The sequence below is a fragment of the Trematomus bernacchii genome, unplaced genomic scaffold, assembly GCF_902827165.1.
Source record: "Trematomus bernacchii unplaced genomic scaffold, fTreBer1.1, whole genome shotgun sequence".
Lineage (NCBI taxonomy): Eukaryota > Metazoa > Chordata > Actinopteri > Perciformes > Nototheniidae > Trematomus > Trematomus bernacchii.
This window is the reverse complement of record NW_022987739.1, coordinates 1,343,076-1,358,691: the sequence shown is the minus strand read 5'-3', so window position 1 is coordinate 1,358,691 and position 15,616 is coordinate 1,343,076. Positions and strand designations below refer to the sequence as shown.

Here is a 15,616-nt window from a genome sequence, read left to right as displayed (position 1 = left end):
ATTGATGGACACAAACAAGAAACTACAGCGTTACAGATTATTAATCTTGTCCCTAAGCTTCTGCCGTACTTCACACACATCTCAATTTCAATAATGATGTTATAAATAATGGAACAATTGTTTAAATAATTAGCTTAATGGACAGACAATTTATATATAGACAAAAATAAAGCCCATGAACAATTTAAATAATTAGATTAAAAATAAGTATCTTAAGATATGGATAAACAGTAAAAATAATTAGCCAAAGAAAATAAAAACTACTTTAATAAAGAGCTTAAAATATTGCATAAGCACATTAGGGCTAAAAGTTATAACAGTTTAAATAATGAAAGTGAAAAATAAACACGTGAAAGAGTTTGCTGTATGTAATAAAAACAAATCAAATGACTTTCATGACCCGATGAATCATCAAATTGAGAACAAGCATTCCTTGCAGAAGCTCTGCAGTCTGACACACACACACACACACACACACACACACACACACACACACACACACACACACACACACACACACACACACACACACACACACACACACACACACACACACACACACACACACACACACACACACACACACACACACACACACACACACACACACACACACACACACACACACACACACACACACACACACGGCTGAAATTACACTCAGTGACATTGGCCTTAATGTAATAAAACACTGCTGAGATAACTGCCCCCCCCCCCCCCCCTTTAACCCCGCTGCTGTGCCCTGTGCTCGGCTGCAACCTGGCAACATAAAACCTGCAGCATATGGTCTTCTTCTGAAGAAGTAAAATATAACTGTCAGGAACATGTGAGAACGGGTTAGCCCGACTGTAAGCCAAGAAGACGTTGTTTCGGGAGACATGGTGAAAAGTTCCCTTTGGATTAACCCAGCTCTCAAAACCTCTTTATAAACTCAAAACATGATGCCACCTACTGATAAACATGTCTAGAAATATTTTCAGGAAATGCAGTTTCTGGTTTTCTTGCAGAGGATTTGATATGAAGATAGATACAACTCTCATGTCTGTATGATTACAAGGCGACGGTGAGAACGCAGTTAGCTTAGCTTAGCATCAAGACTGAAATCAATGGGGAAGCAGCTAGCCTGGCTCTGTATGAAGGTAGCACAATCTGCTCACTTATTTACATGTTTCACCTTCTTTGTTTTAACCAAAGTGTAAAAAGGTAGCATTGTGGTCTTGTTGTCCCCATCAAGTTGTTAGGCAATGAAAGACAATTTAAAATAGTCGAAAAAGTGAACAAGTTTCACAAATAACTTAAAGGGGACCTATCATGCAAAATGCACTTTTGTACGTCTTTTATACATGAATATGTGTCCCCGGTGTTCCAGGGAACTCACCAAGTGTCAGAAAACACAACCCTCTCTATTTTCCTCCATACCCAAATCTCTAAAAAAGGGGCTGCAACGGATCTGATAAAAACTGATCCAGATTTGAACACTGTCCTGACGTCAGGACGGTGGCGCTACGGCTATTGGGCCAACTCCACCAATCAGGAGGAGACAGCCACGGCCATTGCCGTTCGAAAGCGCTGGAGACGCTGTAGTACATATGCCAGGCCTCTAGATGGTGCTGTTCTCACAGAATCAACCCTTGCAAAAACAGAGCTAACATTTTTCAAATTGAGCGAAATGAGGCATGACTAAAATGCATGATCTGTTTGGTATTTTGAAAAAAAAAAAGTATAAATATGCCTTATATAGGTATGGTCCTACACTATATTATTCAAATATAGCATGATAGGTCCACTTTAATTTCTCTAGATGTAAAAGTTCCAGCTCATACTAAGTGGTATCCAGGTTTGTAAAACGGTACTCAAGTAATTAGGCATTGCATTTTCTCACAGGAGACAGATAAAAACATAAAGCAACTTATGGCATCTTTCTTTCGTCCCACCTTGCATAGTTAAAGCCCTTTCAGTTACCATACGTCTAGTTTAAAATAGGCTTTCACTTCTCCATTTTGGTATATTAAGTTGAATGCTTCTAATCAATCTCCTTTGTGTACATGATTAAATTGCTACCACAGTTTAGTTGTTGCTTTGCTTTTCTCTCATAGACTTCTACGAACTACAGCTCCACTATATTCTGGTCACGATAAAGCACATACATCTATAGCGCGGTCAAAACGGGCAAACCACATCCCAAGAAGTCAAATCCTAATCCTGACTTGGAAAAACTTTAAGTCATAATTATAAGTTGGAGACTTTCTGGCTTCTGGTAAACAAACCACCGTTTCACATTATTTCCATTCTGGAGAATAAATCAGTCGACATTTACTCGTATTGACAGGGAAATTTAAATTAAAATGAAGCAGAGAGAGTTCTCACATGTAGCCTCTGAATCTGTTCAGGTCGTTGTTTGGTTTTTCACATTCAATGATGCCGTTGTACTTCAGGGGGTCGAAATCACAATCCTGAAAACAAAAAACAAACAGAACAGCTGCTAATTTCCAAACACCAAACAGATCATTGCAGCATCCCATAATCCCCTCTGTTTCTGCCCTGTTTCAAAAGTGCTGATTCTCCGTCTGTTACTTTAGATGAAAATAAGGAGCCACTCCCCACGCCCCTCTGAGAGATATTTGGTTAAAAAGAACACAATAGTGCTCTAGGAGGAGATTCAGGTGATAAGGTGGGGGGGGGTTACCTTGGTTGGTGAATGGCTAATGGTGACACAAGACAAAACATCGTTATGACATCATAAAGTGGCCAAAATCTGATCAGCTCATTTTCAGACAGGTTTTTATATAAATGGGTCAGGACAAAAAGAGAGGGGGTCTTTGTTCCTGAAACTTCCAGAATCTCTTTACACAGAGGGGACACATGGTGATGTAGAAAAGACATGAAAAGTGGATTTTGCATAATAGGTGACCTTTAAAGCTTCTGTATCTCCTACCAGTAGGCAAGAGAGAGAACAGTTTGTGACATGGGTTAATACAATTAATCAGGATTTCTCCCAGCACGGTTCTCTTATTTGATGGCTGTAAAGGGTCTCACCAGGTCCAGGAAGCTGCGCACCACATGCCTCTGCTTCAGGTTGGTCTCTCCGTCCAGCGTGGCCGTCTCGATGTGACAGAGGCGGTCCGGGTCGCTGGAGCTGAGCAGTAGGACGTCGGCGGGGAGGATCTCGTTACAGCGCAGCCGGATGAAGTCTCCCACCCTCACCTCCTTCCAGAACTTCTCCACGTAACGCCTCTCCACTCTGCAGGAACAATGAGAAAGATGTGGAGTCATTATTTCAATATCTGATGGTTTCTAAAAACAGCAACTTGTCATTATGTCACAGAAAATGTAATAACACAGCAGTACATTGGTAGCTTCCTGCTGTTTACAGTAAATCTCAATAGTTTCCTATATGTTTAGGTCCACAAAATCAATCAATTAATCAATGAGTATGTGTTGTCACGCTGGCATATTTTAAACAATGTCACTATTTTGAGGAACTTGCTGAACTCTTGACTTTTAACGGGAAAACAGTCATGACTGGAAATACTTCCATAAATGGTAACCGATGTTTCCTTTCTGAACATTGTGATATTCCTGTTAGCAGGTTATGATAAATAATGCATACACCAGAGCGACATACGGTAACGAATTGTGAGGAAAAACACTCATAATGTTATTTATTCATCACAACCTCGCTTCCCTGAAATTAATGACTCACTTCCGGATATATAAAAACATTCCTTCCCTTGAATGTTGTCACTGAAATGCATAAGGTGCATGAAAACACTGCATGCACTCGATCAGAACAAAATCTAAAAGACAACTGAAAACTACTTATAGCAATATTGATCTTTATTTAAAAGTATAGACTTTACAAAGTTAGAGCAAATCATTTTTAAATAACATTCCCCAGATTATAACGTTTGCTATAGAAGTAAAAGCAGTGTCAGTGCAATATGTGATGTGAACTTACTCCATGAGGTGGTTAATTTAATTGATTACACAGCTTTGTAGAATACTCGATGCTGATTGGTCGATTTGGACATTCTACAGGTCTGCTATTTTTCACAAACAGACCGTTGCTAAGGAGAGCAGACCGTTGCTAAGGAGGATCCAGGGACTATGTGCAGTCATATCAATCCGCAGGAAGAAGTGAAGTTTACAGAAAAAGCAGAAGAAGACAGACAGAAAGTAAACACTAAAGGGAACAGCAGAAGAAGACAAGACAGAAAGTAAACACTAAAGGGAACAGCAGAAGAAGACAGGACAGAAAGTAAACACTAAAGGGAACAGCAGAAGAAGACAGACAGGAAGTAAACACCAAAGGGAACAGCAGAAGAAGACAGACAGAAAGTAAACACTAAAGGGAACAGCAGAAGAAGACAGACAGGTTGTAAACACTAAAGGGAACAGCAGAAGAAGACAAGACAGAAAGTAAACACCAAAGGGAACAGCAGAAGAAGACAGACAGGAAGTAAACACCAAAGGGAACAGCAGAAGAAGACAGACAGGAAGTAAACACTAAAGGGAACAGCAGAAGAAGACAGACAGGAAGTAAACACTAAAAGGAACACGGTATCAGTTCCAGCCGTTGATACGCAGTGGAATGGAAAACATACAATCATTTTTAAATCAATGAAATAATTTATTATCAATATTATAAGTCAAGGTGTAGGTTTATTTAGTATGTGGCCATGTAATAAGCTTACATATTACACTTATTTTAGGTAGGTAGTACACCAACTTTGGAGAGAAAACCTCAAACAACCCTGCTTCAAAACATCCAAACGTTATCTTGCTGTTGTCTATCTCAGCTCATACATTCCTACCTAACTGGGTAATTGATTAGTTTGTGTGGGCCATATTTACTGTGGTAGTTTTAAAGGCATGCACTAAGAATGTAAGATAGATTCCTGCAGCATTGAAGGACAAACATCTGACTGCCAGTAGACTGCAGAAATAGTTAACTTATCATGTACTTGTTTGCTTCCAAGAATAGTTTTCTGTGTTGTTATGTAAATGTAGAAAAACAAACTGAATCGTACTTTTGCGTTTCTTTAAAGAGCAAATTGTTGTGGCTTTTTGGCAGTAAGAAGAGTGCTCTGGTTATTTCCAATAAAGTATTTATAGATACACATCTTGGTATGTTATGCTTACACAGGACTTTGTACATTTAATAAAGTGTGAAGTCAAAGATAACAGAAACCACATGCATCTAAGTGTATAAAATGTCAATTCAACCGTGCAGGTTTGCTAACTTATTTTCAATTTAGTTGTTGGGGATTATTTGTAGGGGAAAATACCACTATAAATCTTGTTTTTATTAAAGATCGGCTCATTAAATGTATGGGATTAAGTCATTCAGTGTGAAAAAAACTAATTAGTAAGTCTAATTGACAACATCAATCTTAGTGGACTATGACCAAAATAACAAACACATAATTGAAGAGGACAAAAACAACAAGAGAGTTAAACATTTAAAGGGGACCTATCATGCAAAATGCACTTTTTGATGTCCTTTATACATCAATATGTGTCCCCGGTGTGTCAGGGAACTCATGCAGCGTCTGAAAATAAAACCCTCTCTCTTTTCCTCCATACCCAAATCTCTAAAAACGGGGCTACAACGGAGCTGATCCAGATTTGCGTCCGATATGACGTAATATCTGAAATGTGGACCCACGGCACTATCAGAAAGTTGCTATCAGAAACAATGCCCGACTGTTTTGGACGTAATATGGTCGGTGCATGTTTACATTAGCATCGCTAACACTCAGAGCTAACCTGTACTGGAGAGCATGTGTGTGAAGAAGCAGGAAATAAAAAAGGAACTCACCTTGTGGTATAACCGGCAAGAGAGAAAGCCTTTGAGCTCCATACTGTTTCAGAAATAATCCATGATCTGGCGTTTCATCACGGCAGTATTTAGTTTAGACAGTAGCTGCCGGGTCCCGCATGAGCTCAGCCTCCTCCTTTTTTATTTGATCAATTTTTTTTTTTTTTTTTTAAGCTTTATACCCAAAATCAGCACTTTTGAAACAGGAAGTGAAATAGAGGGATATGAGGCATGGCTAGAATGGGTGATCTGTTTGGTATTTTGAGCAAAACACTTCATAGACATGTTTTTTATATTTTTTTATATATCTGAGACCTATGCTATTGCCTAAAAATAGCATGATAGGTGACCTTTGAAACTAGCTGAAACAGAATAAGACTGGTATAACGTACAGTGTTTCCCCTACCATTGTCTTGGAGGGGCGCTGCGCCCCGCCAACGGAGCCCCGCGCCCCCCCCTGAAATTCAAGGTGTTTAAAAAAAGATAAAAAACATTTTTTTTATATATATATATATATATATATTCTAATTAATCTATATCTACTGTCACTTTTCACATTGAACATGTGCTCTTTTATTAAATAAACTAAACGCTTTCATTTTAAGTTGTGAGTTTAGTGTTTTTGACCCTAAGAAACACTGATGCATTAATCAATAATCCACAGCTCCTCTCTCTGCTCCAGAGGATTTAAAAAAAAAAATATCCCAATGCCACCCCCCCCCCAACATTTCTATAGTAGTTTACTGCTTATAATGAAAAAATGATTGACAAAAATATCTTTAAAACGTAAATAATATCACAGAAAATGTCTAAAAATATAATAATTAAAACAAATGTTAAATATGTCATGAAAAGGTGTTGTAAATGATAAGATTGTTTTTAAAAAGTCATAATATTCTCACGTATACTTAATCTGATATATAATCTATATTATAAAAAGTGTCTAAAAAGTATTTATAATCCCAAAAATTGTCACTAAAATGTCTTGAATGACAGAAAATGTCACAAAAAATGTCAATAAAATATCAGAAATTTCTCTGCAGATATCGTTTACATTTTACCTTTACAAAATATTGGGCTCATTAAATATCGCACTAGTCCATATTGCGATTTTTCTCAAATTTCAATTCATTGTGCAACCCTAACCTTCACCCAGACCGTCTTGGCGTGTCAAAGCAGAGGGAGGATTTGATTTGATTTTTTATCAAAAATGGCTAAGACTTACAAACAGTGCTGATTGATGTCTCTTCCCTTTTTATCATGACTGATTTCCTCCTAAATGTAGATTACAAAAATGCAGACACACCCTGTTAAATCACTGGAATGTAAATATTTAGCAGCTCAGATTAAAGGGGTATTCTTAGTGTTTTTAGGTGTGTTTGTATAAGGTACTACTCCACAGTCTGTGAATAACTTAAGCAAATGCAGTTGGTAGACACTTGGAAAAACTTGAATATATCGTGAAATTATGATATGAGAATACATTTGGTCTTTTCGGATGTTTAAATATCTTAGGTCTTTTTTCAAATGGTGCAGCTTAAAGGAGAGGTGTCATGGCCATTTCCACTGATCATAATTCCATTGTTGAGGTATACTAAAATAGATTTATACTGTGCATTTTTCCAAACTCACATTGGTTGCTCATACAGCATCTCTGTAAACTACTTGTATTCACTGAATTTCACTCTCTGCCTTTAACGGCTCGTTGTAGCTCCAAAAGCTCCAGCCCCCACCCTCCCTGTGAGCACAGTGTGCTCTGATTGGTCGGGACGTTGTGAATCGCGCTGAGCTCCGTGGAGGTGTTGTTTCCTTGTTTAGGATACATAGCGAAACACAGCCAAACTCATCCTGAGCACACACAAAGTCACAGCCGAAGTAAAAACAATAAGTGTGGCTTGATATTGAGTAAGAAAAAGGTTGATAAACGCTGTGAGAATGGGTCTGCAGAGAGAATTTCGCCGCGATCCCAACTGTCTGTTATCAGCCTGCAGCCAGGGAGGAGAAATCAGCTGAGCTGCCTGCTCCCTGCACCCAGATGTGTGTGTGAGGAAGTCCGTGGATTGGTCATATTGGACGTAACGTAACGGCTCAACGGATTGGTCCATTTCGTTCCGGGTACGGGATGACATCATGCCGTACCCGGAAGAATCAAATGGACAATGACGTATCTCCAACGAGGCGTTTTGGCTGTGTTAGAGTTTTACTCGCTATAGGGTGTGCTTTGAGGGTTTTGACTCTGCACACCGTTTACATGCATAAAACCCTTCATAACACACAAGGGGACGGGTAATAACCGGAAAAGCATGACACCTCTCCTTTAAATGAAGATGTATCAGGTAAACCATTCACCTGCAGAAAAATAAATGACAAAGTTTAAAGGGAGTGTGTATCTAACCTTGAGAATAAAACAACTTCAGGTTGAGTCCGGTCAGCTGTTGCCGGGTTGACAGAGGAAATGTTTTGCGGCAGCAGCAGCACGAGAAAATTCAATTATGTCCAACCTTGACAGAGCAGCTCGGGTCAGACTTTGCTAAAACTGTGGAGCCGCTGCACACTGAGCCTTTTGATTTCCATGAAGTCTGCTCTGTGCACGGACCACAGTGCTGCTTTTCATTAGAGAATACACTCACACACACACACTCACACACTCACGGTAAAGTTAGCAGCAGAGGAAGTTCAGGACAGATACAGGTTGTCAGGTAACTTACGGACTGATTATTAATGATAGTAGTGAAGGAACATCTGTATTAACATTAAAACGTTATCAACCCTGAAAGGAAATTGTTTTTTGCCAGATTTTGAAAAAACGTTCAACACGACAAGACTCCTTTGTCCCTTGCCCGTCTATTGGCTAGCGCTCCAACACATTGTACGTGATAGGGCTAAGGGGCGGGACATCTCTAAGCGGTTCACCAATCACAACAGAGTCTGCCAGCTAACCAATCAGAGCAGACTGGGCTCTGGTTTCAGACAGAGGGTGAAAAAATGTGCTGCAGCACAGGCAGTATGAGAAAAATAAAGAGCTTTTTGAACATTAATGCATGGAGACATGTCACAGTAGAGACACTGAATACTGATATGAACCTTAACATCAGCAAAATATGTCCCTTTAACCCTGAGGGCTTAAGTCATTTAACAAATGATGAAAAATGATGAAAAAAGCTAAACAAGACTTTCTCCCTAAATATCTTATCAATAGTGATCATATAGTGTTTGTTTTGTATCTCTTCTCTGTGAGCTGTGCTGTTCTATAGGCTACTACTTTAAGACCCCCTTTACACGAGAACGAAACGGCTTGTATCTGCATAGTTTCTCTTGCGTATAGCCCTATTATTTACACGAGGCCGTAACAAAACGATAGAAACGGACCCCACAAACGATAACGGGTCCCAAGGTGGATAGATTTGCAAACAAAACGCTCTGGGGGGTCAAACGGCTCCGTGTAATCGCCTCTATACGATAATTTCCTGAAAAAATAACGATAGCCCCACCTCTCCCCGCCTCTGCTGCTCACTGCTGTAGCATGGCCAGTAGCTACTGCTAGTGCTACTGCTACTGACCATGCTACAGATGTTAGTACAACATCTACAGCTCGACCATGCTACAGATGTTAGTGCAAAATCTACAGCTCCTCTACCACAACCATCAGCAACAAGTGGACATGGAGAATTACATGAACTACATGTTGCTAAATCCACCGCAGTGCATAAACAGAAGGGTAGCCATGGCAACCATGCTCCGGGGTCTTCTTCGCTGCTTTTGGTGTATTTTGTGGCGGAAGTTACAGCGCCACTTACAGTCCCGGCATATGTACTACAGCGTTTCCAGCGGTCTCGTGTGAACAGACACGTTAAATGAAACGAATGCATGTGAACGGAAGACTTTTTTGAAAACGCATACTGTGCATAAACGTAAACGTTCCCGTGTAAAGGCAGCCCAAGTGTGAATCTATACGCCTACTGCCTGAATCTGCTTTATGGTTTTCACTTTCTTTGGTTCATTTGTTCGGTTTTTAAGTCAGTAGGTGAACCTATATATTCATAAAATAGTATGTGTGATCTTAACTGTGTGTATTAAATTCAAACGGAGCATTTTCTGTCAGCTCAGATTTTGTAGTTTGTGCTCAAGTGTTTCATTGTTGGTGTATAGGCTGCTGCCTGAATATGCTTCATGAAAGGCAGGTTTTACTATCAATAAAGTCATTTCTGATCCATCCTCACTTTGTTTTAATCCTTGTTTTGTTGAATTATAAGTGTCATGGGAAGCATGCGTTTAAATATGTGTGTGTAGCTGCACATGGTGTTGTGTCACGGCTGACAGAGTGGAGACGGTTGCAACAAGTGGTCCCGATAGACAACACAACAGCATTTAAATAAACAAGATATGTTGGGGTGATTTAAAGGATATTTAACCCAAATGCACATTTATATTGCTTTTTTGAACATGCTAAAGTAATTGAGAGGTAAATAATACTGAGGATAGTTCACCCAAAACCGAGTGTGAAGAAAATCAGTGCAGTTTTGGACTATAAATAATGCTTGTATTATTGTCTAAATAAATAAAACTAAACTATTATTGTGAAACAATACATACTTTAACAATACCATGCTCATTGAGAAACAACATGTGAATACTAAGTAGTGAAAATGTATTTTAAAAATCTGATTTTCATCCATTAAAATGTATATTGTGAACAACCTGTCATATACATTCATCCTTAAATGGTATGGGTAATTAGCACACATGTTCCTAAATACAAAATATAAAACTTCAGATTGTTGCCAGAACGTTTGTGCATGACACATGCACTTTTTTAAATCATATTTCTTCAAAAATATGTTTTAATTCCAATTTTCCACTTATTTGTATGCCTTTTTCTTATTTATGTTTTTGTGACATTTGTAATGTTTTTTGTTGTTACAATTTTACAATGATTTTATACTAAGTTAAAATTGTTATCAGTTGTTATTGTATGAATCTTACCTGCACTTATTGCTGTTTTAATGGCATTTTAGTGACATTCTTTTTCAATTTTTTTCTGTGACATTATTTCAGTTTTTAAAGACATATTTGTAATGTTTTTTTCTACATGTTATACTATGAATTTTATAATAAATAATAATCATAATAAAGCTGTATTTATATAGCACTTTTCATACAACACAAGCAGCTCAAAGTGCTTTACAAAATGGCACATCACAAGTTAAAAACAAACAACAAATCCCCCTCAGATTACCTGTTAAGAACTTTAAAAGGTACATGCAGCAAAATATAACATGTTATCAGGTTAATAGACACAAGGAGGTACAAGGTATGATAATACAAATAAAATAAATAATGGTTTCTCTCTGACAGATAAGACACAAGACAACTGAGTCGATGCAACAATATAAAATTTAAAATATATATAAGTTACTGATTGTTATCTTGATGTTGCTTTTTACATTGCCTCTCACCTGCAGTACACCAGGCAGTCCATGTGGTTGATCTCGGTGTCGGACCGGTGTCTCCGGTAGTCCTCCCACAGGTCCTTGATGGCGGTGACCGACAGGATGAAGACCACCGGGGCCAGAGCCAGCTCGGGCTGAAACGCGTTCACCACCGGGACGAAGTTGAGCAGAGCGATGAAGACAAAGTAAACATTAGCGAACCTGTGGAACTGCTCGAAGAGGTTTTTGGGTAGGAAGGACAGCACGGTGTACTTGGTGGTCTTTATCTTGTTATTTGAATAGTGTCTGTTGGGGTTTTCCTCCCCTTTGGCGTGGTCGTACAGTATATTAGCGTGCACAGTCCTGGTTTTATTCTCCTTTTGTTTCCTCTTTCTTTGCCTTTTTGCAGCTTTGGGGTCCTCCTCGCTGTCCCGCGCCATATCTGCAAACTTTCCCCTCACTTTGGGGAGTTTTTCAGATAAATAACTACACAAACCCTGAGTTATGTTATCATTCTTTAAGTTTTCGCCGGTTTATCCGCATTAACTTGCTCCTTTTCATCCATGGCGACTCCTCTTTCCCGTCGGAGGAAACTTTTTCTTGTTTGGCTTCTGCTTTTTTCCCTGGGAAGGATGCTGAGATAGTAGGGAGGCATTCAGCAACGTTAGACTTCCCACAGTAGATCTGTAAGCCATGCGGATGGGACTCAGCCATTGGTGGAATGATGGTGCTGTGTTTGTAGATCAGCGCATGCGCACCCACAGGAAGCTCGCCCCTCCTCCTTGGTTTTTTGTGTCTCCAAGTGCCACGCGGTATTATGGAGAGTCACAGGAAGCAGAGAAATGTGCTAAATAGAGAAGTAAACACTTTATTTATAAACAATAACAAAGATTACCTTTAGTGATTTATTTAGTTATTTATTTAGTTATTTATTTGTAATTTATTTGGGGGGGTTTGCAATACTATACGGTTGTTACATCAGAAATTGTATTAAAAGTAGGAAGACATATCACTTTAAGACAATATAAAAAGCAAAAATAAATAAAAATGTGAACGCATTAAAATACAAATCAAAGTATAAAATACAAATATAAGAACAAATAAGAGCAACAGATAATACACTGACTGTGCAGAGTTTATCATTTCAAAAGGCATAACAAAAGTCAAAGAAATTAATTAAAAATATCCGAAAAAACATTACAAATATCATAAATGTATTAGAAATGTAATTTAAAAAAAATCATAGTATCAAGGGTTAGGGTTAGGGGTTAGGGTTTAGGGTTAAATACAGAAACATATCCATAAAATATATTAAAAACATAAATAATTTCACAGAAAATGGCATAAAAATATCATTAAAATATATTTCTTTAAAGAAATGTAATACTAAATGTAATTTGAAAAAAGGTCATTGATTGGTACGTTTGGAAAAATATCATAACAAATTATCAAAATGTAAAAACAGGTTTACTAATGTATTAAATAAATACAAATCTTTGCAAATAAGCCATTGTAACTGGGCTAACAGTCACTAAATACATATGCAAAGTAAAAACACACACAAAAAATATTAAATAACAAAATCAGCGAAATCCCAACTAAAAACCCACCTATTCAAATCATCTCAGTCCCCTGAATAACCTCTCCCCATCGTTTGTGTCCACTATGATCAAAATACTGCTGCTGGTTTATAAAGCTTTGAATGGTTTAGGCCCAAAATACATTTCTGATCTACTGCTAAATTATGAACCATCCAGATCTCTCAGTTCTTCAGGGACTGGTCAGCTTTCTGTCCCCAGAGTCAGAACTAAACATGGTAAAGCAGCATTCAGTTATTATGCCCCACTCCCAGAAACCTGCAGGTCCGCTGCAACTCTTACTACTTTTAAATCCAGGCTGAAGACTTATCTTTTTGCCGCTGCTTTTAATTGAAACTGAGCGGTTGTGTTTCGTTTTTGGTTAATGAACATTTGGGGCTATAAACTTGCCTTGCCTATGATCGCCTGTTTTTTGTTTTATCGTGTTGCCTTTAACCTCTTGGAGTATTTACTAAGTTGTGCGGTGTCCTTGGGTGTCGTGAAAGGCGCCCTTAAATAAAATGTATTATATGTATTATTTTTACTGTACATTGGCAATCTCACCAGTGTTTCATTCACTAAATACAATTAATGTATTTTTGTTGTTAAACCTATTAGTTGGGCATGTTCTTCACTCTTTATTAGTGTCTCCTGAAAAATCTGTATTATATTACTCATCTCACAGACAGCTAACAGCCTGAAGAGGGCATGATACTCAAACAGTGCCCTGTGTGTGTGTGTGTGTGTGTGTGTGTGTGTGTGTGTGTGTGTGTGTGTGTGTGTGTGTGTGTGTGTGTGTGTGTGTGTGTGTGTGTGTGTGTGTGTGTGTGTGTGTGTGTGTGTGTGTGTGTGTGTGTGTGTGTGTGTGTGTGTGTGTGTGTGTGTGTGTGTGTGTGTGTGTGTGTGTGTGTGTGTGTGTTGTGTGTGTGTGTGTGTGGTGGGTGTTTGTGTGTGTGTTTTATCTGATCCGGATGGTTACTAATTCCTTTTCTTTATGGCGGTCATTTTTGACCGGGAACACCATGGGTGTTACAAAGTTCAATGAAAGTGGTGATCAGCAATTTTATATGTTCAAATGTCTACTGTGAAGGATATCATAAAGCCTTGATGCAATTGAATGTAAAACAAAAAAGTTATGATTGATGAAAGTAGTAAATCGGTCAGATTTAGAAACGATGTAAATATAAAAACACAAATTTGCCAAAACACATGAAGAAACATCTTCACCTTCTTGACATCACATGTGTAGCGTTAACTGGAAGCGCTGCAAGAAGCTCAAAGCGCTTGGTGACATTCAGGATTATAGAACTGTCTGTTGTTGGAAACGTACCTTAAATGTTTTATCAGCTCATTTTATGAGATCACATGACTCCTTCTGATATTACTGCAGATCTGCTGTAAGCTAGCTAGCTAATAGCTAACCTGGTCATACTAACAACACACTTACAGTTATGAAACAGACTAACTCTGCCAACAGAGACAGTTGTCCAACTTTATAACCCTGAACTTCACCAAGCACTCGGGTCCCAGCTGTGTGCGTCACTTTTTACTGTCCCCATGGTTTCCGTTGTGTTTTGAGCTTCTTACAGCGTTTCTTTATGCAGCGCAAAAGTTGTCAAGTTGGTGAAGATGTTTCTTCATTTGATGTGTTTTGGCACATTTATGTTTTATATTTGCATCGTTTTTGAAGCTGCAACCATTTATTCCACTGTTAGTGTTTTGGGCCTACAACGTGTTTGCAAGGGTCAGCCACCATAGAAATTGAATAGGAAAATAAACATCCAAAAGAAAACTCTCCCTGTTTAGTCTCACAAAAAGCCATAGTGGTTAATAATTCACACACTGTTTTGTTGTTCATCCGCAGAAGTCACTCTGCTGTGTGTGCACCATCTTATTAAGGATTTAGCTGACTGCCTATTGAATGTGTAATGCATTCAGGAGTTCGCTGTGCAGAGGCCCAAATAAATCAAAGTAATTAACTCAATAATTGATTTGATGAATTTCCCCGCAAAATCGAGACATTTCTGCTAAATCTGCAGAACCATGCAGCTGTTGGAGCGCGGGGAAATCACTCAGAGAGAGATCTTTGCATAAACAATGGGGATATTGTGCCAGAGGGTAAATCACTTTTAATTATGAGACAGTGGGGTGGTGCGAGCCTTTAATCGATGATTGAGAGGTGGATGTGTTCCAGTCAGATGTGGAAATAAAACAGAGAACACTTCCTGTCAAGCATAAAATTATCAAATCTCAAATGTGATTTAACTAAAATGAGCTTCTTATAATTACCGTACACACAGCTCTGAGTTAATTACGTTACTTGTCTTGCTTACAGACAGAACGTTTGAATATTCTCTCTGATGTTGGAAAATAAAAAAAAAGGCTGATCCTGTTTCAGGTTGTTAGGTTCATCCGAGACGAGCTTTTCAAAATAAAAGAAGCAGTCCTGAACATGTTACAGTGTGAACAGTTCCGACTTCTATTTGCACATGAAAAAACTGCAAAATAATATTAAAAAAATACTTGAAATATCTAAAAAACATTTGTACATCCTTGTTACGTTCCCTTATAGTCTAGGGTGAAAGGGAAGTGACAAAATATAAAATAACCTCTTCAAAACTAGATAACGTTCTCCCACAGAGACCAAGCGCTACGCAAGCTGCACTGGCACCCACTACCGTCCATGCAGCTCACAGGAGAAGGAGATTGGGATTACTTTAGGGAGAGGCTGCATCCAGAGGGAGACAATCAGGGGGAGAGAGAGAGGGGGAGAGAGAGAGACACACGCA

At 38.6% G+C, this 15,616-nt stretch overlaps 1 protein-coding gene across 1 annotated transcript in view; it reads right to left on the bottom strand.

The window, feature by feature from the left end:
* The window catches only part of atp10a (ATPase phospholipid transporting 10A), a 49,676-nt gene extending 37,819 nt beyond the window's left edge, over positions 1-11,857 (bottom strand). The window contains exons 1-3 of the mRNA XM_034147968.1: positions 11,278-11,857; positions 3,037-3,241; positions 2,368-2,453 (exon numbers count right to left, since the gene is read on the bottom strand). Of these exons, the coding sequence (XP_034003859.1) occupies positions 2,368-2,453; positions 3,037-3,241; positions 11,278-11,690 (704 nt within the window). The 5' untranslated portion in view covers positions 11,691-11,857. The remainder of the gene's footprint in view (positions 1-2,367; positions 2,454-3,036; positions 3,242-11,277) is intronic.
* Between the last annotated feature and the right edge of the window lie 3,759 nt (positions 11,858-15,616).